We start from the raw sequence: 21,789 nt of genomic DNA, 5'->3' as shown, positions 1-21,789 counted from the left end.
TATTTTTATTATAAAATATTTTTGTGTATAATAATGAAGTAACAGATTGGTGTCGAATAAATTTTTTTTCTATATTTTTCAAATTATTAAAATATTTTTTTTTCTCAAGAAAAAAGGAATTGATTTAGTAATTATTAAATGATAAAATCGATATTCCTTAAATTAGGAAAATAATCTTTCACAATTCCCCTAATAATTTCTCCGGTGAGAATTTTCTGCGTATAATATATATATACATATATAATTCCCAAACGAGAATTTCTAATTTTGTATTGGGGGAAATAAATTAAAATTTTGATGCATTGCACGTTAGAGAGTATATATATAGAGAGAGAGAAAGGGAGAGGAATAACACACGTATCGAATTGACAAAGCAGTTTAGAATGCACGTAGCGCGCATTCGTTATATAAACGACAAAAGTTGTAGTTTCCCTATGTCGTCGTGTACACGGTGAAAGTTCATTTGCCTATATTTGTTCGTGAGAAATTCTCTCGTCTTCGTCGTCGTCGTCGTTACTGTCGGACAGTCGGGAATAAATAATTTAGTACTCAATTCGCGAAACTAAACATATATATGCCTTTGGACCAGTTACACGAGACTAACAGTCTATCGATTAGTGACGTAAACTGACATTAAGTATTGATAACTAAAACAGTACATAAGAATTCACAATTCGATTGTCTGACTAAAATTGTCTTTTACTACTGAATTAAAAAATTTTAAACGCTTGCTCTGACCGAAGTTTATTTTAACTACTGAGAATATTGGTAAAAGAATTCTCGAATATTTTGTCTGACTAAAATTGTTTTTACTACTTATTTCAAAAATTAAAACGCACAGTCTGACTAAAACTTATTTTAACTACTGATAATATTACTAAAGGAATTCAAGAATATTTTGTCTGACTAAAATTGTTTTTACTACTTATTTCAAAAATTAAAACGCACAGTCTGACTAAAACTTATTTTAACTACTGATAATATTACTAAAGGAATTCAAGAATATTTTGTCTGACTAAAATTGTTTTTTACTACTAATTTCAAAAATTTTAAACACTTGCTCTGACCAAAGATTATTTTAACTACTGAGAATATTAGTAAAAGAATTCTTGAATATTTTGTCTGACTAAAATTGTTTTTACTACTTATTTCAAAAATTAAAACGCACAGTCTGACTAAAACTTATTTTAACTACTGATATAATATTACTAAAGCTAATTGACTTTTACTACTGTTATTGACAGTGCAAGATTTTACGTAAAAAAAATTGTCTGACCAAAGCCAAACTTTGCTACTGATACAAAAGTTCATGAATTAAAAAACAGAAATTGGTTCGTCTGACCAAAAAGGACTTTAACTACTTTTTTTCCCAAGATTTCAGGAATTTAGATAAAATGTTTATTTGGCAAATATTGCCTTTTACTACTGACATTAAAAGTACAAGAATTCACGAAAAAAATTGTCTGACCAAATGGGACTTCTACTACTAGCACGAAAACTATTAAAAAACAGAATTTTGTTCGTCTGACCAAAAAATAACTTTGACTACTTTTTTTCCAAGATTTGAAAATTTTACATAAAATATTTCGTCTGATACACATTGACCTTTGATTTGTTAAACAGAAATTCATAAACAAAATTTTATTAAAAATATTCTTTTACTATTAACTATTTTTTTTTAAAATTGTTTATTGTATATCTTTGGACCACGAACACTAAATTGAAAAATAACGATTAGTGACGTAAACCGTCTTCTAAATATAATTTAGCATTTGAAACTCTAGGACATATTCGCTTTAGACCGTGAATATAACAGATGCGATTTCTTCATATCTAAATGACTTATCAGCTCTGAATAGCACTTGGAGAATTACTGAATTTACTTTCAACTTTTGAAAATCGATAAAGACCCGAGGGCTCTAGAAACATTATCCTCATCTCTCTGTCTCTCTCTCTCTCTCGCTTCTTCTTTTTTTCTTTTGTTATTTTTTTTTTTTTAACTATTTCGCAAGTTTCTGTTTACGATGTAATTACCATCAAATAATGTCCATATCAACCGATCGATTTTGAAAATGAAAATGAATTTTAACTATTGCAACATCCGGTATGTAAATGAATGGTCGACTTTATAGTGCGCTTGCCGAGTGATTAATTTTAATGTTCATTTTCTGCTTTTGTTGTATTTTATACATATATACATTTATTATATATAGACGTCATATAGAGAAAATTCCACAATTCTCTCTATATATATCTTCTCACATATTATAAATAAAACCACCTGGTGCGTGTTTGTCAATATTATATCATTTAGAGATAATATTTTCACTAATTATGTCACATGACAAACTTGATTCGTAATCAGTTTACTCAATTGCATTTTCATCTTTCACTATGAAATTAATATAATTACTTTGCGAATATATTGTGATACACTATTGTTGAAATTTTTGCCAAAAACTTGCAAATTCAATAAAAATAAAAATAGAAAAAGAAAACTTTAATTCTATATTTTATTCTGCTCCCAAAAAAAAAATGACAAAAAAAAATAAGTATAATATCAAATTAATTACAATTAGAAAAAAATTATAATTAAAATTATAATTGTTTAAATTTTTTACAAAATTTGCATAATTTAATAAAAATTTAATAAGAAAATAAAATATTTTTTATACTTTTTTCTTGTCCAAAAAAAAATTTTTATTTCTTGTAAATTCATTACAAGTAGTAAAAGTCAATATTGGATTAGATTTAATTTTTCTTTTGTGGAAAAAAATTGAAAAATCAAAAAACCAATTTCAATTGAAATTCAAAACGGACAAAAATTGTTTCTACTACTGTAAAAAAAATTGAAATAAAAAAAACTTTGACTGAAATTGACATTAACTATTGATAAATTACAATACAAGAAATCACAAATTTTGTCTAGCTAAAACTGACTTTCACTACTGTTATAAAAAATTTATAAAATAAAAAACAAATTCTGATTTGTAAAAACTTTTGTGATTACTGATACTGTCAGTACTAAAATATTATAGTTTAGATTTAAATTTTGAAGAAAAATTTGAAAAATCAAAAACCAATTTCGATTGAAATTCAAAACTTTGAGAGGAAAAAAATTTTTTTTTTTTTTTCATCATCAAAATGAAAAATTGAGAAACTTTTTTTTTTTCTTTATTGTCAGCTATCACTTGGTGAAGCGCTTGTTATATGAAAAATTGCATTGCGATGATGCAAAAGACTTTGCAACTTTTCTTCAAACCTTGTGCAGCGTCTTATGCAAGCGTATAAACCGCAATGCGCACCTGCTCGACATTGCAGGCATTTTTCGAACGTCTCGCTGACACGTTACTGATCTCATTTTTCAATTTGAAAATTTAAATAAATAATCCTCGTTATTCAATGGTGTAACTCTATCACATTTTGTTCATCAGTGAAAGTGGTTTTTTTTTCAAAATAATCTCTCTATGTTATTAAACGTATTTTTAAAATTTTTTATATAATTTTCTTCAGAATAAATACTGGATAAATTAATTTATTAAATTGTCATAGTATTTTTTTTTTTTTGAAGAAAATTCTTATATTTTATATTTAAATATTTCAAATATTTTTAAATATTTATATTAAAAAATTTAAAAAAGAAAATTTAAAAAAAAAATAATATTTAGTTTTTAGTACATCCAGTGATACAATTTGAGAATAAATAATTTTCATTAGAAAAAAAAGTGGATAAATACATTTTTTTAAATCATTATAATATTTTCCCTGGAGAAAATTATTTGTTCTCATATTTTTATTGAAATATTTCAAATTTTTTTTTTATTCTGTTTTTATTTAAATGAATAAAATATAAAAAATATTACAGGATCTTCTTTTACTTTTTGTTTTATTTTATATTAATAAAGGAAAGTTTATTTTTTATTTATTTAACTTAAGGTATTAGTCGCGTAAAATCATTTTCGTCAGATATTTTTTAAATTTTGCATGAGTGTTTCTGACATAATTATCTACAAAATAAGACCATTCCCATCGATTTTGACCGTTCCTAAGCTTTAAAATATCATTTCAAAGTTGATACTTTTTACATGGACGGAGCACCTAATGCATGTAAGGAATTTGCTTTATAATTATTTAAATAAAAACCAGTCGTCAGATTTTAAAATAAAACTACCACATAATACATTCTCATGAAACGAATGCATACAAAAAAACTGAAATTTTTTGACCGTACCAAACTATAAATATATTAGGAGAAAGTTAACAAAATTTTAAATTATATGAAGTTCCACTGCTGGAAAGCAGTACACTTGGCAACGCTGTAGCGCGCAAATGCATACAAAATTCAAAATCATGCAAAGTACACAGTAAGAAAGTAAGAATATCTCATAGAGTAGAATAAAAAAATAATATATTTAAAATTTCACAACATAGATTAGTATTAAATATTTCTCAATTTTTTAAATTAAATCATATATTTTAAGAAAAATAAGAATGAGAAACGTTAAATTGGTTGGTTATATTTCAACAGTTAAGAAATAAAAACATTTTTTGATGAAATATTTATTTTTTACTTTATAAACCAATTTATAATACATTATTGATGTAAATATTAATTATAAATAATTAAAAATTAGTTTTCAAAGAAGCATACTTGAATTTTTTTTAATAATATTCACATCTTTAATTATTAATTATTCTTAGTAAGTCTCATACTTTTAAAAAGTTTAAGCATTTATATACATAATTATTAATCATAAATAATTCAAAAATAGCTTTTAAAGAAGCTAAACACTTTTTGTGACTCCAACATTCAGTAGCACTGGTACATTCAGATTGCGACGTTGCCGCGATCAAAACTTTAGTTCTACACGTGCGAGAACGCGGCGCTCTGAGTGAAACTTACCTGTACCCTTCAAAAAGTTTGACTCAGAACTATACCTCTTGCTAAGCACAGACTGAGTCAGACTCAAGACAAACTTTTGGTTAGAGCCGGCGCGCGACTAATACCTTAACGGGCCAATTCAAGACAAGTTGAATGAAGAAAACATAAATTAAACATTATTTAAAAAATTTGTCATTTTTAAATAATGTTTAATTAATATTTTTTTTATATTTTTTCGTTTCTAATAGTAAATGTTAATTGATATTTTATTCATTTTTCATTATCCTAGAGTTTATTTTTATTTTCTTAATAAAAAAAAAAGGAATTAATAAAAATAAAATTTGTACTCACCCACGCAAGGGTTAACCCAAAGTAGCCTCTGCCAACCCACGCAATCGTAAATTTGAGACAAGTCGGTGCCTTTACATGCACAAGTGGTCCTTAATTCCGTGCCTAGAATGCCCAGTAAAGCTTCTCTACATACCGACGTCGATCCTGCACATTTTTTAGTAACACTATCCACAGCACAGCTTTGTTCATAAAATTCTAATTTAGACCTACACAAAAAACAAAATTATATTCACATTTTACCATCCTGAAAGTTATTATTCAAATAATTTTTTAATTCATCTTTTTTTTAAAAAAAAAATGTATGTAAATATAAATTAAGTACTAATTAGCAAAATTAAACGCGCGCAAGCGCGTCAAATTGAGTATTTAATTGTTTGTTATAAAGAAATTAAAGATTAATATTATCAATAATAATTTAATTTATTAGAATATTATTACATATTCAATAATAATAATAATGAAAATTATATGTTTACAGGCCTCGGATTATACGACTTTTTCAGACTTTTTTCAAAAATACGACTTTTATCGACTTATTTTAATAAAATGCGACTTTCTTTTAACATTTGAAAAAAAATGTAAATAAAATACATTTTTTTAGTATAAAATGTAGATCTTCTTCAGATCTTCTTCAATTCAATTATTTAACAAATTTTGAACTAAATTAATTATTTTTAATAATTTTAATGAAATACATCACAAATTCAATTACCGTGGATGTCCCAGTTACCGTCCACCTAAGACCTAGTTTCCGTCCAGTTTAATTTTCAAAATAACATTTATAAAAAAATTATTTTCTTTTATTTGTTTACTTAAACTAATAAGTCGATTGCGTGCCAAAAGGAATAAATTATTGTTAAAAAATAATTTAAATTACTATACGAGATATTTGTAAAATGGACGGAAACTGGGACATGGACGGTAACTGGTATATCCACGGTATATCAAAATTATTTTTCAATTAAAATTTTTATGAAATTTAACAATTGTTTATAATTTAAAAAAAAAATATCACAATAAAATTAAATTATTTTTTAAAAATTTCAATTCAAAATAAACTAAAATTCAATTATTACAAGAAATTTTAATTCAAAATCAATTAAAATTCAATAATTTTCGAAAATTTTCAATTTAAAATTTAATTATTTACCAAGTTTTCAATTTAAAATGAAATAAAATTCAATTATTTTCTAAAATTTCTATTCAAAATTAATTATCCAAATTTTCAATCAAAAATGAACTTAAATTAAATTATTATCTAAAATATCAATTAAAATTCAATTATTTCCCAAAATTTTCAATTCATTTATTTTCCAAATTTAAAATCAAATTAAATTTAATTATTCTCCAAAATTTGAATTCAAAATTAATTGAATTTTCAATAATTTGAATTTAAAAGCATCTAAATTTTAATTATTTCTAAAATTTTCGATCGAAAAATTTTTTTTTTTAATTTAATAATTTCAATTATAACTCTAAGGAAATTTCAAAAATCACAATTTTAAATCTTTGAAAAATCAATTAAATTTAAAAAATGTTTTCCAAAAATTGTTTGATAAATTATTTTTAGTTCTGTAAAATTTAATAATTGTTTGAAAATTAACAATATCTTTTGAAATTTAATTATTTCTAAAAATTTCAACTTTAACCCTTCGAAAAGGATTATTATTAAAAAAAAAAATTTTATTTAAAAATCTGTAAAATATTTTTGTTAAAATAAAAAAATTTTTTTTTTTTTTAATATAAATCGACTAAAACGACATTTTTGTGTCTTTAAGTTGATTCGAGGCCTGTGATTTTATAATTAATATTTAATAGGTATTCGTTGGCCCCTGGTACCTTAAAAATTAATTTTTAAAAATTCAGCTTTGAATTTTCGAATTTGGAATTTTAAAGAAACTTATTCCGAAATTTGGAAACACAATTAGACAACTTTGGCAAAAATGAGAAAAAGAATTGTCAAAATTTGACACGTCATAAGATTACTATTCAAAAAAAAAAAACACGTGAAATCAGAAAAGGCCAACTTCAAGTTAGGACAGAAGGACAGACCAAGCATTTTATTATTATATAATTATAAATTTATAATTCATTTGGTATTTATTGACTCAATTTAAAAAAAAAAGTACTCTGAAAAAAAAATTTATTTGATTCAAATACCGGTGTATTTGGTTATTATCAAATAAATATTTACTTGAATCAAATATTTCTTATTTGAATCAAATATTTCAGTATTTGAAGCAAATACAATTTATTTGATTCAAATAAGAAATATTTGATTCAAGTAAATATTTATTTGATAATAACCAAATACACCGGTATTTGAATCAAATAAATTTTTTTTTCAGCGTAATATAAAAAAAAAATTCTATTTTCTAAAACTAAAAGCAAAAATTTTTTATTTTTATTGTCTGACACAAATTGACTTTAACCACTGATACCACTTAAGATATATGGGTCAATCAATTAAAAAAATTGACTCTAATTTTTTCAAATTAACCTAAGATTATATCAATGTAAGAAACGTTTTAAAAAAAATTTAATTAAATCGTTATATTGATGAGTAAAGTGTAACTTGATTATATCACTTGAAGCGAGCGCGATCTTATACGCCTTTAAAAACGTATAAAGAATGTGAATTAATTTTGAGCTTCAATATCGAATTCCTCGTCAGTCATTCTTATACGTTCGTTTATCACGGGTCTATTTTTAGGAGGACAGTAAAATCGATATTTATTCTCCCCTAAAGTGAAAACAAATTAGTTCTAACCTGTTAAAGTTATAATCATTTCCATTTTACTCTCTAATTGTACTAATTTAACTTAAATGGGTTAGTGAGAGAGAAAAAAAAAATTTAAATCCTCGTATTTTATAAAAGATTTGAAAAAAAACGATTATACACAATATAAAAGCGACACTTCTTATAATAGACGATTTAATTAAATTAAAAAAAAAAAAAAAAAAGTATATTTACTGAATAAACTGAATTTTGTTGATGATTCTTTTTCAAAATCAACTCTTTCAAAGTGAAGGGAATTAAAAATAGTTTTATTTATTTCCTTTGCGACATTCGCAAATAATTAAACTGTACGTTTTCAAAAGGAATAAGTTTTTTCGTTTATATATATATGGTATGAGAAAAGTTTTTATTCCTTTCTGCATTTTCATTGTATGTATATGTATTATATATAGTTTAAACGAACTTATTTTTGTATTGCCTACCTGCAACTTCTCTCGTCTCTACAAAGTTCCGCTAAACTGTGACAAGTTGGTATTTCTGGTCCTTCCGGACGCTGAGCACACTGTGGATGCATTTTCTCTTTTGCCACCGTGCAATCGTTTCTCTTCTCGTCGTTTGTTCTTCAAAAAAAAAAAAAAAAATAGCTCATTTTTTATTAATAATAAAACACAAGACAGTGGTAAAATAAAATAATAGTAAATTTTTTTTCTTCAAAGCATATTTTTTCTTCTCTTTTTTTTCCGGAAATAATTTTATCGAACTTTCTCATTATTATTATTATTTTTGTTTTAATATAAAATTCGATTAAAAAATTCCACAATTTAATGAAAATTTTATTTGGAAAAACTTTATTAAATTTTTCATTTTTTTTTGCTTCGATTTTCTTTTTATTGGTAGAGAGAAAATTTTCTTTCTTTACTATTTTAAAATGTATATATATTTAAAAAAGAAAATTATTTTAGAAAATGTAGATTACCCGCAGTTATAATTTTCGAAAAATCGATTTTTTCCCCAAGTTTTGATAAAATCTTATTTCTTTATTAAAATTTTGCTTATTTTAATCCATTTTGGTATTAAAATAAGCAAAATTGGATTAAAATAATAAGCGTTGCAGCTTATTTTAATACCTTATAATTTTCTGTGTTAAGAACTAGAAAAATAATTATTAAAAAAATAACTATAACTGAGCAAGTTTTAATTATTGTTTTTATAAATATAAATAAAAAAAAAAATTGAAAGAACATCGATTTTTTTGCTTTGACTGCGACCTCTTAAGATATATATTTTGATTGATTTCTTGTCAATTAAATAAAAAAAAAAAACCAACAATAAATGTCAAGAATGGAAAATATGTCAATTTAGCTAAAAGGGAAAATTGAAAATAAATCAAATATGACAATTTACTCTATTCTAGTATATTTTTAATAATTTAAAGATTTTTAAACATTTAAAGTCAATCTTTTTTTTTGGGACATTTTAATCGAATTTTATTAAATCACAAATTTATTTCTCAATTAAGAAATCGAAACAAAAAATATATTGCAAAAATATTTATCAAATATAAAAAAAAAATGATTCAGATTTAAAAAATAAAAAAATTGGAAAATGTGAGTGCACGTTTTAAGAATTCTTTATAAATTGCTTCATTTAAAAGAAGATATTATTGAGTTCAACGAGCATTAAACAAGTGGGATACCGGTATTTTATTTTGTCGAAACAAAACAGGATTCTCTCGTTCAATCTCTATTCTACAAACGCAGTGAGGAAATCAGAAAAAAAAGAAGAGAAGAAGAACTTAGAGAGGAGGCAAAAAAAAAAACAGAATAAGAAAAGAAACTATGAGAAAGAAGCAAGTAACTAAAGGAATGAACGTAGAGAAAGAAAATAAAAAAGAAGAAAAAGAAGAAGAAGAAGAAGAAAGTAAGGGAATCAGAAAAACAAAATAGGATGAAGTTTCTCGTATTGTTTTCAGAAAGCTACTTAAAAAGTTAAAACAGCTTCATTACAGGAATTTTTCTTTTTTTTTTTAAATGACAGAATAATTATCTGTCAAACTATTAAAAAATTAAAATAAGTAGATGAATGTTTCAAAAATGAATTTAATATTTGTATAATTTTTTAAATACTAAGAACACAAATTTAATACAATATTTTATAATTTTTTGAATATAAATAAAATGAAAATAAAAATAAATGTTAAATATGAATAAAAATAAAAAATACAAAACATTTTTTGTAATAAAAAAATTGAGTACTCACTTGCAGAGACAAAATGCGATTTCCACCGAGTGTTTATGACTCGCCGACTTGTAAAAATACTGAAGCGCATCCATACATTCGTTTCTGGCGCACGTTGCCTGATCGCAATGATTCAAAACAGGCTGAAGTAATGCCCTACAATCTGGGTCGTTCCTGAAAGAAATAGTCCTCGTTAACTATGCAAATGTCTTTTTATTCGAAATAATATTTCCGATTGTACTTTATCATTTATTTCACAGTTTAATTAAAAAAAAAAAAAAAAAAAAAAAATTGAGAAATGGAGCAAAAAAAAACACCTCTTATATAATTTAAGACAGAGATGAGAGTAAAAAAAAAAAATAAACTCACTTGCAAGACGCATAAGCGTGATGGCACGTGCTGGTTAGAATCACCTTCGTCGGCTGAGGTATTATTCTTTCAGAGTCAGGCAACGAAGACGGTATCGCCAGTCCGGCTGAAAAATAAAAAAAAAAAAAAAAAAAGATATAGATATTTATAGCTTTCTCTTACGATACTCGCAATGATATTTCAAGAAGGATCTAAAATATAGAACACCATTTTCTATCTCTCGAAAAGATGCTTCTTCAAGGAATCAATATATTTTTATTTCGCATGATACAACTTTTTTATTTCAAATAATTTATCAGTTTATTTATATATTTCTTTTTTTATGCGCACAATTATAGTGAAAAAAAACAATTCGTCAAATAATTAAAATACAAAAAAAAATAATTGTTTAAAATAATTTAATTTATATGAAAATTTTTAAATATTTCCTGAAATAAATATTTCAATAACAAAAGAAAAGAAAGAGTTCTCGATTATTGAAAAAATCACTTGACCTTTTTGTATATATATATATATAATGATCTGTAAAAATGCTCTCGTTCAAGGAGATAATAGTGTATATATAATCATCATATGACGAGGCATTTTCTTGTTTTAAAATAAAAAGTTTTACCGCAAATTTGCGTTTTTTTTTTTTTTTTTTTTCACTTTCTGTCAAGTGTGTGAAAGGTCGACCTGGTTCGCCATGAGGATCGTTAAAGGAGAGACATTGGAAGTAAAGTGTTGTCCCGATGACGAACGATCACCACACATATACACAATGTAAGTGATAACCTTCGCGAGAGACAAATGATGGAATTGTTCGCGAAAAAGGGGTTACACGTTAATGATGAGAAGGGTCGAATATCGTCTTTTTGTCTTACCCTCCTTCTCAGGAGTCTCAACAGAATTAGCTCGCTAACATTTTGTGCAGTGAAAAAGAAAAAAAAAAAAAATTACCACCACAATTTTTGCCAAAGCAATTTGCCGTTCTCATTTCTTGTGAAATTTTATTTATCATACTTTTTTAATCAATTCTTTTTTCTCTTTTATAATTAGAGAATTAAATCTCGGAATTAATTGAAAATTTTATCGCGAATCATGAAAAAATGTTAATAAATGTAAAAAAATTATATATAATATTTTATACAATTGTGACATAAGGGGATAAATATTTTTAATCAAATTATTTTTAATAATTATGAGAAATATAATTTTATACAAAAAATATTTAATAGTAATTAATTTATAATTTTAATTTGAAAATTATTTTCTCACAATAATAATTGCAGTTAAAATAAAACAGTTTTTTTTTACCTTTATAGATATTTCATTTAACCTAATGTAAAAATTCAATTGATAAAAATTTCCTTTTATATTGTATTATTTCTCAATATATAATGTTTTTTCTGTTTTTTTTTTTTTTTTTTTTTTTTTGAACAGATGTCCAATATTTTTCCTATATATACAATGCTTTCCTATGTGATGAGATATTTTTGAAAAGAAAAATTTTGAGTATACAAGGGCGAAACTTTGAAAAATTCCTCTATATGCTGAAAGAAGGCAATTGTGTCGTTGAATACGTGAGCTCATAACAGGCGAAATCGACTCGATATCGCAAAAACCTTATAGACGTGGATAAATGGATTGACTTTAAAGTCGCGAGAAAAATTCTTTATATATGTGTTCCAACGTAATTCTTCACATATATATTTCGAAATCGAACATATTTAATAATAAAGAAAATAATAAACAAAATACTAAACAAAATAATAAAGAAAATAAAGAAAATAGAGAAAATAATAAAGAAAATAAAGAAAATATAATAAAGAAAAACAATAAAAAAAAATCGACAAAAAAATAAACAAAAAAATTATTTTAAAAATAATAAAAGGTAAACAAATAATAAAAAATTATTAATTAAATGAATAACAAAAAATAATTAATAAGTAAAAATTAAAAAAATATAAAAATTAAACAAATAATAAATAATAATAAAACTTAATAAAACTTAATAAATAAGTAAATTAGACCTGTGCAATAGAATAAGAATAATCAATTTTTTTCGATTTTTTTTAGATAGAATGTTTTCCTGGAAAATGAAAAAATCCCTTTCAAAGTCAAATAAAATTAATCAGCATGTTTCTATTATTTTTTTACCTTAAAACAACACGTATTACCTTCAAAAAAACCTACCTAAATTGCAATAGAATAAGAATAGTCAATTTTTTTTCGATTTTTTTAGATAGAATGTTTTCCTGGAAAATGAAAAAATCCCTTTCAAAGTCAAATAAAATTAATCAGAATGTTTCTATTATTTTTTTACCTTAAAAAATTACGTATTACCTTCAAAAAAACCTACCAATTGAACCTAAATTGCAATAGAATAAGAATAATCAATTTTTTTCGATTTTTTTAAATAGAATGTTTTCCTGGAAAATGAAAAAATCTAGACTTGGGCAAAATAAATCGAACCGAACTGTTCGAATTTTTACGCCGAGTTCGAATGTCGAAAATTCGACATTCGAGTTAGCCCAGTTCGAATGTCGAAAGTTCGAAATTCGAGTCAGGGTCATTAAAAACCGAACAAAATTCGATTTGATTCGAACATTGCACAGCTCTTAAATAAATAAATAAATAATGAATAACTAAACAAATAATATAAAATAAAAATACTTTTTATTAAAAATAATAAATAGTAGGTAAACAAATAATAAAAAAATTATTTTTATTAAAAAACTATAAAGTAAAAATAAATAAAAAAAAGAAAATGAAATCAGGAAGCAAAGACGAAGGGATGTAATAATTGTCTAAATAGGGCCAGTTCGCAAACGACACGTTGTCAAGTAGACGATTTATCATTTATTTGTACCCGGGAGAGCATGGAAAACTAGGTCTCGCGCAATGTAAACAGGCGTCGCGCAGGTTCAGTCTACACACACACACACACCCTGGAAATGTTTAACTTTACCAATGTCAATTTACCTCCGGGGAAAGAACAAGATAAGAGGGGAAACTAGAAAGTATGACATAAAAAAGAATAACCGCGTCTTTTGTCGACGCACCATCATTGACAAGAGAGGAAAAACTACCTGGAGAAAAACAGACAGACGGAGCATAACATTTTCCCTCTGTTTCTCAAAACTTTTCTTAGCTGAGAAATTATTATCGAGGTTATATCTTTCTGATGTTTACTTTTTCCCTCATGGCTTGTACATACACACATATATATAAGAGGAAAAAGATGCTTTAGCTTTAATATATAGAGAGATAAATTTCAAACTGATTTATTTCCTATATAGTGAATTTTTTTTCCTTTGCTTCGATATTTTAATCAGTTGAATTTTTATATAAACGAAAGAAAAATATTTCAACAAGGTTTGGTAAATCAGTTTGTTATAAATAATAAAAACTATGTTAGTATTATTGTAATGGGGAAAAAATGCATTTAAATTTACTCGACTGATTTTTTTTTTTTTTTTTTCTATGACCCACTTTTCGTTGAATCAAAATAAACTCTCTTGCCAGGTGCTCGCAATGAATAAATAACTTTTCTTTGATGTCATGGTAAAACTTGAAAAATATAATTCATGAATGTAAATTTAATTTGATTGTTGACATCGGAAAAAGTGACTTTAAATATAATATATTTAAAAAAAATTTTTTTTATATATCGATATTTTTAATAATTTTTTCAAATTTATAAAACTAATTCCTATTATTTAATTTATATTTTTACACGGAAAAAAAGATTTACCTCAAACAGCGAAAGGTTTCACTATAGTAGCAACAGTTTTACTTGTTCCAATTAAATCTTTAACTATTCTAGTGAAACTTTTCGCTGTTTCAGGTAAATAATTTTTTCAATGTAATTTATATTTTTAAATTTATATTTTTAATTTCACTCTAGTTAAATGTTTTTATAAAATATATTTTGAAACAATAATTATAGTTGACAGTAAAAAAAAAAAAGTGATTGCAAATTTTTTATCACTTCTTGACATATGTAAAAAAGTTAAAGAGTTTCTGGTGGATGGTAAAAAGAAGGTTCGTTTGTCTTAATAAAGTGGAAATCATCCTCCCTCTCGACGGAGACTTACGTCTAGTCATCCTCTAAGGTAGCTTTTCTTTCAGAGCTTTACTTTCGCTTCTATATAAAAAAACAAAAAAAAAAAAAAAAAACTTGAGCAATATCGGTCAAGACTATTGAATTTTTATCTAAAACTATATTTTTTGATATACTTTCTTTCAATTGTTTATTCTAAAAATAAAAATTTTCTAATTTAAAATAACGTTTATAAGTTCCAAAAATTAAAAGTTAAAAAAAAATAATAAAAACAAAATAGAACTTTGAAAAAAAAATACAAAAAAATAAACAAAACAATTGAGTTATAAATAAACAATATAAAAAAAGACTGACAATAATAACAAAAAAATAAATAATTTTTTAATAACTATATAAAAGTTTTTACAAAAAAAAATGAAAGAATGGAAACGTAATTAATTTAGTTTAATTGTAATCCCCTGACTTTTCCAATATCATAAAAGTTTTGAGCACAAAACCATAAAACATTGTAGTTTCATAGTTCATAAATAACGTAGAGTTTTAAAATCAGTAGTGCTAGACGTTTATGGTCAGCCATATGATGCGATATGTAACGACGATATCAATAGAGCAATAAAAAATGCATCAATTAAAATCTGTCAACAGTGATTCTAAATGTAACTTATTGTTGTAAGATATTTTTACAAATCCACGTGAAAAAAAATATATTTGAAATTAAAAAAAAAAAAAAAAAAAAAATCAAAGAAAACTGTTTTGTTGAATAAGAAAAAAATAATTCTCAAAAATCTTACAATATAAATATAAAATAAGTGTTCAAATTATTATTATTTTTCAAATAAACTTTTCTCATGTTCAACAATAGAAAAATTGAGAAAAACTTTTCTCATTTATTACACGCGATTTGATTTGTATTTAAAAAGAAATTTTTTTTTCAAACGTATATCTATATATCTTGAAGACACTTTATATATGTATATACTGGACAGAGGGGCCAATTACTGTAAGTTCAGATTGTCTCAGTGTTGTCTCGCAACAACTTGAGAGAATCTTCGCCTTGCTTTCTCTCTCTCTCGAGTTCCGGCACGCGAAGTTAGAGAAACGATATTTCTAAACTTTACAAGAGACACTCGACCTGGCATGGAAAACGACGCTAAGTCGCACTCAGCGCGCCTTGGAAATAAAGGATGTAAAAGTTAGATGATTCAAATGCCAAGAGTCGGGGAATTTTGTTGGAAAAAGGATTGAATTAAATCACACGCCAACGAAACTTTATAACGAGAAACATTTTCCACTTGTGCAAAATTATTATATCTTTTCATATAAATTGCTATATTTCAAAATTTCTCAGCACACAACTACAATGATGTAAAAAAAAAAAAAAAATTCCCATAAAAATTTACTTCATTTTCATATGTACAATTAGAATGAGAAAAAAAATCTATGAAAATTTATTTAATTTTCATATTTTCACTTTTCCACTTTCTACATTGCAATTTCCTACTTCCTACTTCTTACATTCATCTTCACACATTTTACTTCTCAATTTTCCACTTTCTACTTTGTATTTTCCTACTTTCTATTTTCCATTTTCCACTTACTACTTTCACACTTTTCATATTCTTATCAAATTTCACTTTCCCACTTTCTACCTAACACTTTTCTATTTTCATTTTCCCACTTACCACCTTCTACTTTCCACTTTTCACATTCATCTTTCCACTTTATACCTCTCACTTTCCTACTTTCTATTAAAAAAAATAAAAAGTGGGAAGGTTACGGTAAGTGGCAAATAGAAAGTAGGAAAGTGAAAAGTGGGAAGCAAAAGGTGGTAAGTGGAAAATAGGAAAGTGGAAGGTAGAAAGTGAAAAGTGGGAAATTAAACGAAAGGTGGGAAGTAGAAGGTTGTAAGTAGGAAATAGAAAATAGAAAAATTGGGAGGTAGAAAGTGGAAAGTGGGAGGTTGTAAGTGGGAAATAGAAAATAGAAAAGTGGAAGGTAGAAAGTGGAAAATGAAGTGAATGGTGGTAAGTAGAAGGTGGGAAATGGAAAATAGAAAAGCGGGAGGTAGAAAGTGGAAAGTGGGAAATTAAGTGAAAGGTGGGAAGTAGAAGGTTGCAAATGGGAAATGAAAAATAGAAAAGTGAGAGGTAGAAAGTGAAAAGTGGGAAATTAAGTGAAAGGTGGGAGTAGAAGATTGTAAGTGGGAAATAGAAAATAGAAAAGTGGGAGGTAGAAAGCAGAAAATAGGAGGTTGTAAATGGGAAATGGAAAATAGAAAAGTGGAAGGTATAAAGTGGAAAATGAAGTGAATGGTGGTAAGTAGAAGGTGGGAAATGGAAAATAGAAAAGCGGAAGGTAGAAAGTGGAAAATTAAGTGAAAGGTAGGAAGTAGAAGGTTGTAAATGGGAAATGGAAAATAGAAAAGTGTGAGGTAGAAAGTGAAAAGTGGGAAATTAAGTGAAAGGTGGTAAGTTGAAGGTAGAAGGTGGTAAGTGGGAAATGAAATATAGAAAAGTGGAAAATAGAAAATAACACTATCGTTTTACTACGTATCCCAAAATAAAAATTAATTTAAAAAATAAATTGAGGCAGATAAACATTGTGTATATAAAAATATTATTGAATTTAAATTTTTTTAATGAACGTCAATTAATGTACGGTTTAGAAAACAACAACAAAAACCTTTAAAAAGGGCACAGGTGGAAAAATCGTGTCAGAGTAATAAAATGACAATATTATCGTTGTCAAAACAAATTTAAGTCTCATTAGTGTCTATCAATAAATTTTTTTTTTCAAGAATAAAAATACACATAATATTGGACTTTTAAAGCCCAGTGAAAATAATTTCCGACTATTTCTAAGGGTGAATTGCAAATCAGTTCGCTTTTGTTAGCGGGCGTTGCAAACTTGTGCCAAACGTTTCAAAACGACTAAAGTTATGGGATTGAAATTCATGAAGGTACGAGTGAGAGAAAGAGAGAGAGAGAGAGAGAGAGAGAGAGAGAGAGAGAGAGAGAGTGAGTGAGATCTCGCTTACAGCATTGACGGTGCGCTTGGGCAAAGTCGCAGTCAGTAATGGTTCATCCCTGGAGAGGGATGAATGCGTACAGCGGCTTTGTCCTTCCTTAATATACTCGTTTGACGATCTCACGAATGAGACTCTTGGGAACTTTGTTATGTATATATATATATATATATATAACACAAACATCCACCTAAGGATTATATTTTGTAAACCTCCATCCCTCCAAAAAACATATTCATGCAATTGAAAGCATTCATCTGTTGTGTTCATCAAAAACTCAACAAACTTTACTTGCCTATTCATAAATTGCCATTTTCATATAATATAATACCTGTGCACACTGTTCGTTTATATAAACGCAAAATTCTATTCTATATTTTATATTGTTTGACAAATTCTTTTACGGTATATTTTCTATTTCAATTATATTCTATTAGAATAGTTTGAATAGTTTATAGAATTTAAAACAAGAATTAAAGCCGATTGTCTGACTAAAACAGTTTTGTACTACTGTTGTCAATATTTGTAAAATATTACAACGTTTTGTCTGACTTGTACTAATTTTTACTACTAATTTTTAAAAATTGTATTTTTCTACTAAAACAAAAATTCAAAAAAAAATTTGATTTGTCTGACCAAAACGCGTTTTTACTACTTTCACTTAAACTATAAGAATTTCGTCTGACTAGAAAAGACTATTACTACTAATAAAACTATTTTAAAAATTGTATTTTCCTACTAAAAGAAAAATAAACAAAAATTGTTTGTCTGACAAAAAAGCGTTTTTTCTACTGTTACTTAAACTGTAGATATTTATAACGTTCGGTCTGACTAGAAAAGGCTTTTACTACTAATAACCCATTTTTAAAAATTATATTTTCCTACTCAAACAAAAAGAAAGAAAAATAAAATTGGTTTGTCTGACCAAAACGCGTTTTTACTACTGTAACTTAAACTGTAGATATTAAAAACGTTTTGTCTGACTAGAAAATATTTTTTCTACTGAAACTAATTTTTTAAAGAATTAATAAGGTTCACCTTATTTTCTCGTCAAGCCTTAAGGTGACGATACAAAACATTTTTTTTTTTTTTTTTTTCATAGATTCTTTTGAGAATATTTAATTTCACCTTGTCAGGTATCTAATGAAATTCCCTATATATTTACAAAATCGATATACCTATTCTATGTTAGCAAATATGCGACATTCTTTTATTACATTTTCCCAAGTATGGTATCTCATATCTCAAATCCTTTGGATACCGATCAGGATAAATCATACCGATAATCAATTAATTAATTTTTTTTAAAATGTATTTTTTATAATAATTACCTAATTATTTTCAATTTTGCGATATTAAATTTAATTACTAAATAATTACGTTTACTACCACATATTGAATTAAATAAATATTAATATTAATTAATTATTATTAATTATTAAATTAAAATAAAATAAAATAATAATAAAAAAAGTAAAAATATTATTTAAATAATTAATAAATATTAATTTTTTCAAATACGGAAATTACCTGGAACCATTTTTTACTTCGAAAAAGGTGAATTTATTTTTTATTTATTTTTTAATCAATTTTTAAATTCATTTCCTTTTTTTTATTGCAAAAAAAAAGGAAGAAACAGTTTTGTGAGAGATTTAAAACAATATCTTCCGAATTTTCAAACAGTTTGAAAAATTATTGATTACATATTTGAAATGTGCCGATAAAATTCAATTTTACGTGCAAAAGGTTTTCTGGTTTAATAATATGGTCATTTCATTCATGGATCGATACCCAGACTTTTACGATCGTTTGTGGCCTATGGAACAATTGAATATCGTTTTACTGTTGTAGGTCATACTTCGCTTTTCTACATATATATGTATCTCTATGTTGCATAATTCATTTTTCTAGTGAAATGACATAATGTTCCACAAATATCAACTTAATATTATTGAGCTCTTTTTTTATACTTATACATATATATATAGTATAGAGTGGAACATTTTACTACAAAATGAAACTAAATTACAATATTATATTCTATCAATTTTTTTATATTTATTTTATTTTTTATTATTTGTTATTATTTATTATTTTATTAATAATTGACAACCAATTTCATATATATTTCTAATCTATTTATAATTAATTTAAATAATAATTTATTAATAATTGATAAATAATTTAAAAATTAAATTTTAGGTAAGGTAAATTTTTTCGACTAATAAATTATAATTGAAAATGAAAAAGTTTATATTATCCGTCAGAAAAAATAAAATTCATTTAGAGAATTGAATTTTTGTTTTGAGTAAATTTCTTTCGACATTTTATTTTCATCTTTTTGGAGCGTTGATTAATTTTCAGAAAATAGATTTGATTCTGAATCGGTGCTAAATACTAAAACGAGTTAAAACCCAATTAACCCACTCACGTGACAAAGGATTGTCAGAGCAATGGATTATTGGGAGGCATTCCACAAGGGCAAATTGTTTCTGATCAAGAGAGAGAGAGAGAGAGAGAGAGAAAAGGGGTCATATTTTCATTTTCCATTCTCGTGGAGAATGATTCTGCATAAAATCGTCGCTCGTTATCGACAGGGTTAAACAAACGGTCATTCGTAATTGTGTGTCGACACTCGAGAAAAAAAATGCATCGATTTATATATATATAATATATATATATTGATATTCTGAATTCTGAAAAAAAAACCTACCGATGAATGAATAGAATAATGTCGATGTAAAAAAAGATATTCAAGCGATTTGTACTCTACTGTTAATCAATTTTTTAGAGTAATTTTTTTCATAAATTTTTTTCCTTAACTTTCATTTTTATTTATTTATTTTGTAACTGTTTTTTATCTATTTAAATTTTAAACATTATTAAATATAAAAAAAGGAGCATTAGGTTTAAATTAATAATTATGCATAACGGAAAAAAAATCTTCAACTGAAACAGCGATAAGTTTGACTGGAACAGCGATATATTTCACTAAAACAGTAAAAGTTTTCGCTATTCTAGAGAAACATATACCTGTTTCATATAAAGATTTTTTTCTCTAATTAATTATAAATTTATATTTTATGTTTCATTTCTATTTTAATATTATATATTATTATATTATATGTAAAAAAAATCTTCATCTGGAACAGCGATATATTTCTTTAGGATAGCGAAAACTTTCCCTATTTTAGTGAAACATATCGCTGTTCTAGGTGAAGATTTTTTTGCGTGTATATTACATTATTATATTATTACCTGTATTATTATATTATTAATATTATATATTTTATTTTTTAATATTGTTTAAAATTAAATTTATGTTTAAAAATGAACAGTTACAATTTATTTAATTTCTGTTGTTGTTGTTTTTTTTTTTTGTTTTTTTACATTAACAAGTATTCATCATTATAGAATTTGGATATTATCACCTATTGTGACATAATTTAATTTTCCCTGGCATGAAAATTTTAAATTGCACTATAAATGAGAACATTTCTTACTTGTTTCATTTCGTTTAGATGTTTTCAAGTTATCACACCTGTGTTCCACGGAACGAGCCATTTTACCCAACGGACTTGTCACATTTAGAATTCTCGAAAATAAATGTTGCGTACTATTGTGAATATGGCGTTTAAAACTGTTATTGCAGAAACTATATATATATATTCAGCAAAATTTTATTTATTGTTACAAAAAAATTATGACTTATTCAAAAACAATTTTCATTTATCATTTTTAAGATTAAATCACATTTAAATTTCTTTCAGAAATTTTTTTTTTTTATAAATTTACGGAGAAAAATTCTCTCTATATATTTTCTATTTTTACAATAATTACTTTTTTTTTATTTAATTTTTCTTTTTTCTAAAAACTCTCGGAATTTATTAAGAAAAAATAAAACTTCATTAGTGACTATTTTTTTGCGCAGATCATTTTCGTTTGCCCGGAAACATTTTCATTTTTTTTTTTTTTTTTTTTGACTTTTTTCAAGATTGTGGAAAAAAGTTCCACCAGTAAAAGTTTTGAAGTGAAACTGTTGAAAGGTGTTAAGTCTTGTAAGTGGTTCGTTAGCCGTGAAGAAAAACCAATCTCAATGCATCCGACATTAGTCCGGGCACGCTGCGGCTTTAACGGAT

At 25.2% G+C, this 21,789-nt stretch overlaps 1 protein-coding gene across 4 annotated transcripts in view; it reads right to left on the bottom strand.

Annotated features, from left to right (window-relative positions):
* The window catches only part of LOC127287997 (uncharacterized), a 335,689-nt gene that overhangs the window by 32,506 nt on the left and 281,394 nt on the right, over window positions 1-21,789 (bottom strand). For all 4 annotated transcript variants that reach the window (XM_051315170.1, XM_051315171.1, XM_051315172.1 and 1 more), the window contains 4 exons: window positions 10,581-10,686; window positions 10,233-10,385; window positions 8,456-8,593; window positions 5,234-5,439 (listed from right to left, as the gene is read on the bottom strand). In XM_051315170.1, coding sequence (XP_051171127.1) covers window positions 5,234-5,439; window positions 8,456-8,593; window positions 10,233-10,385; window positions 10,581-10,686 — 603 coding nt within the window. The remainder of the gene's footprint in view (window positions 1-5,233; window positions 5,440-8,455; window positions 8,594-10,232; window positions 10,386-10,580; window positions 10,687-21,789) is intronic.

The sequence above is a fragment of the Leptopilina boulardi genome, unplaced genomic scaffold (genome assembly GCF_019393585.1).
Source record: "Leptopilina boulardi isolate dan_hultmark-lab unplaced genomic scaffold, ZJU_Lbou_2.1 LbouV2_38, whole genome shotgun sequence".
Classification (NCBI taxonomy): Eukaryota; Metazoa; Arthropoda; class Insecta; order Hymenoptera; family Figitidae; genus Leptopilina; species Leptopilina boulardi.
This window is presented reverse-complemented; position numbering and strand designations above follow the sequence as displayed.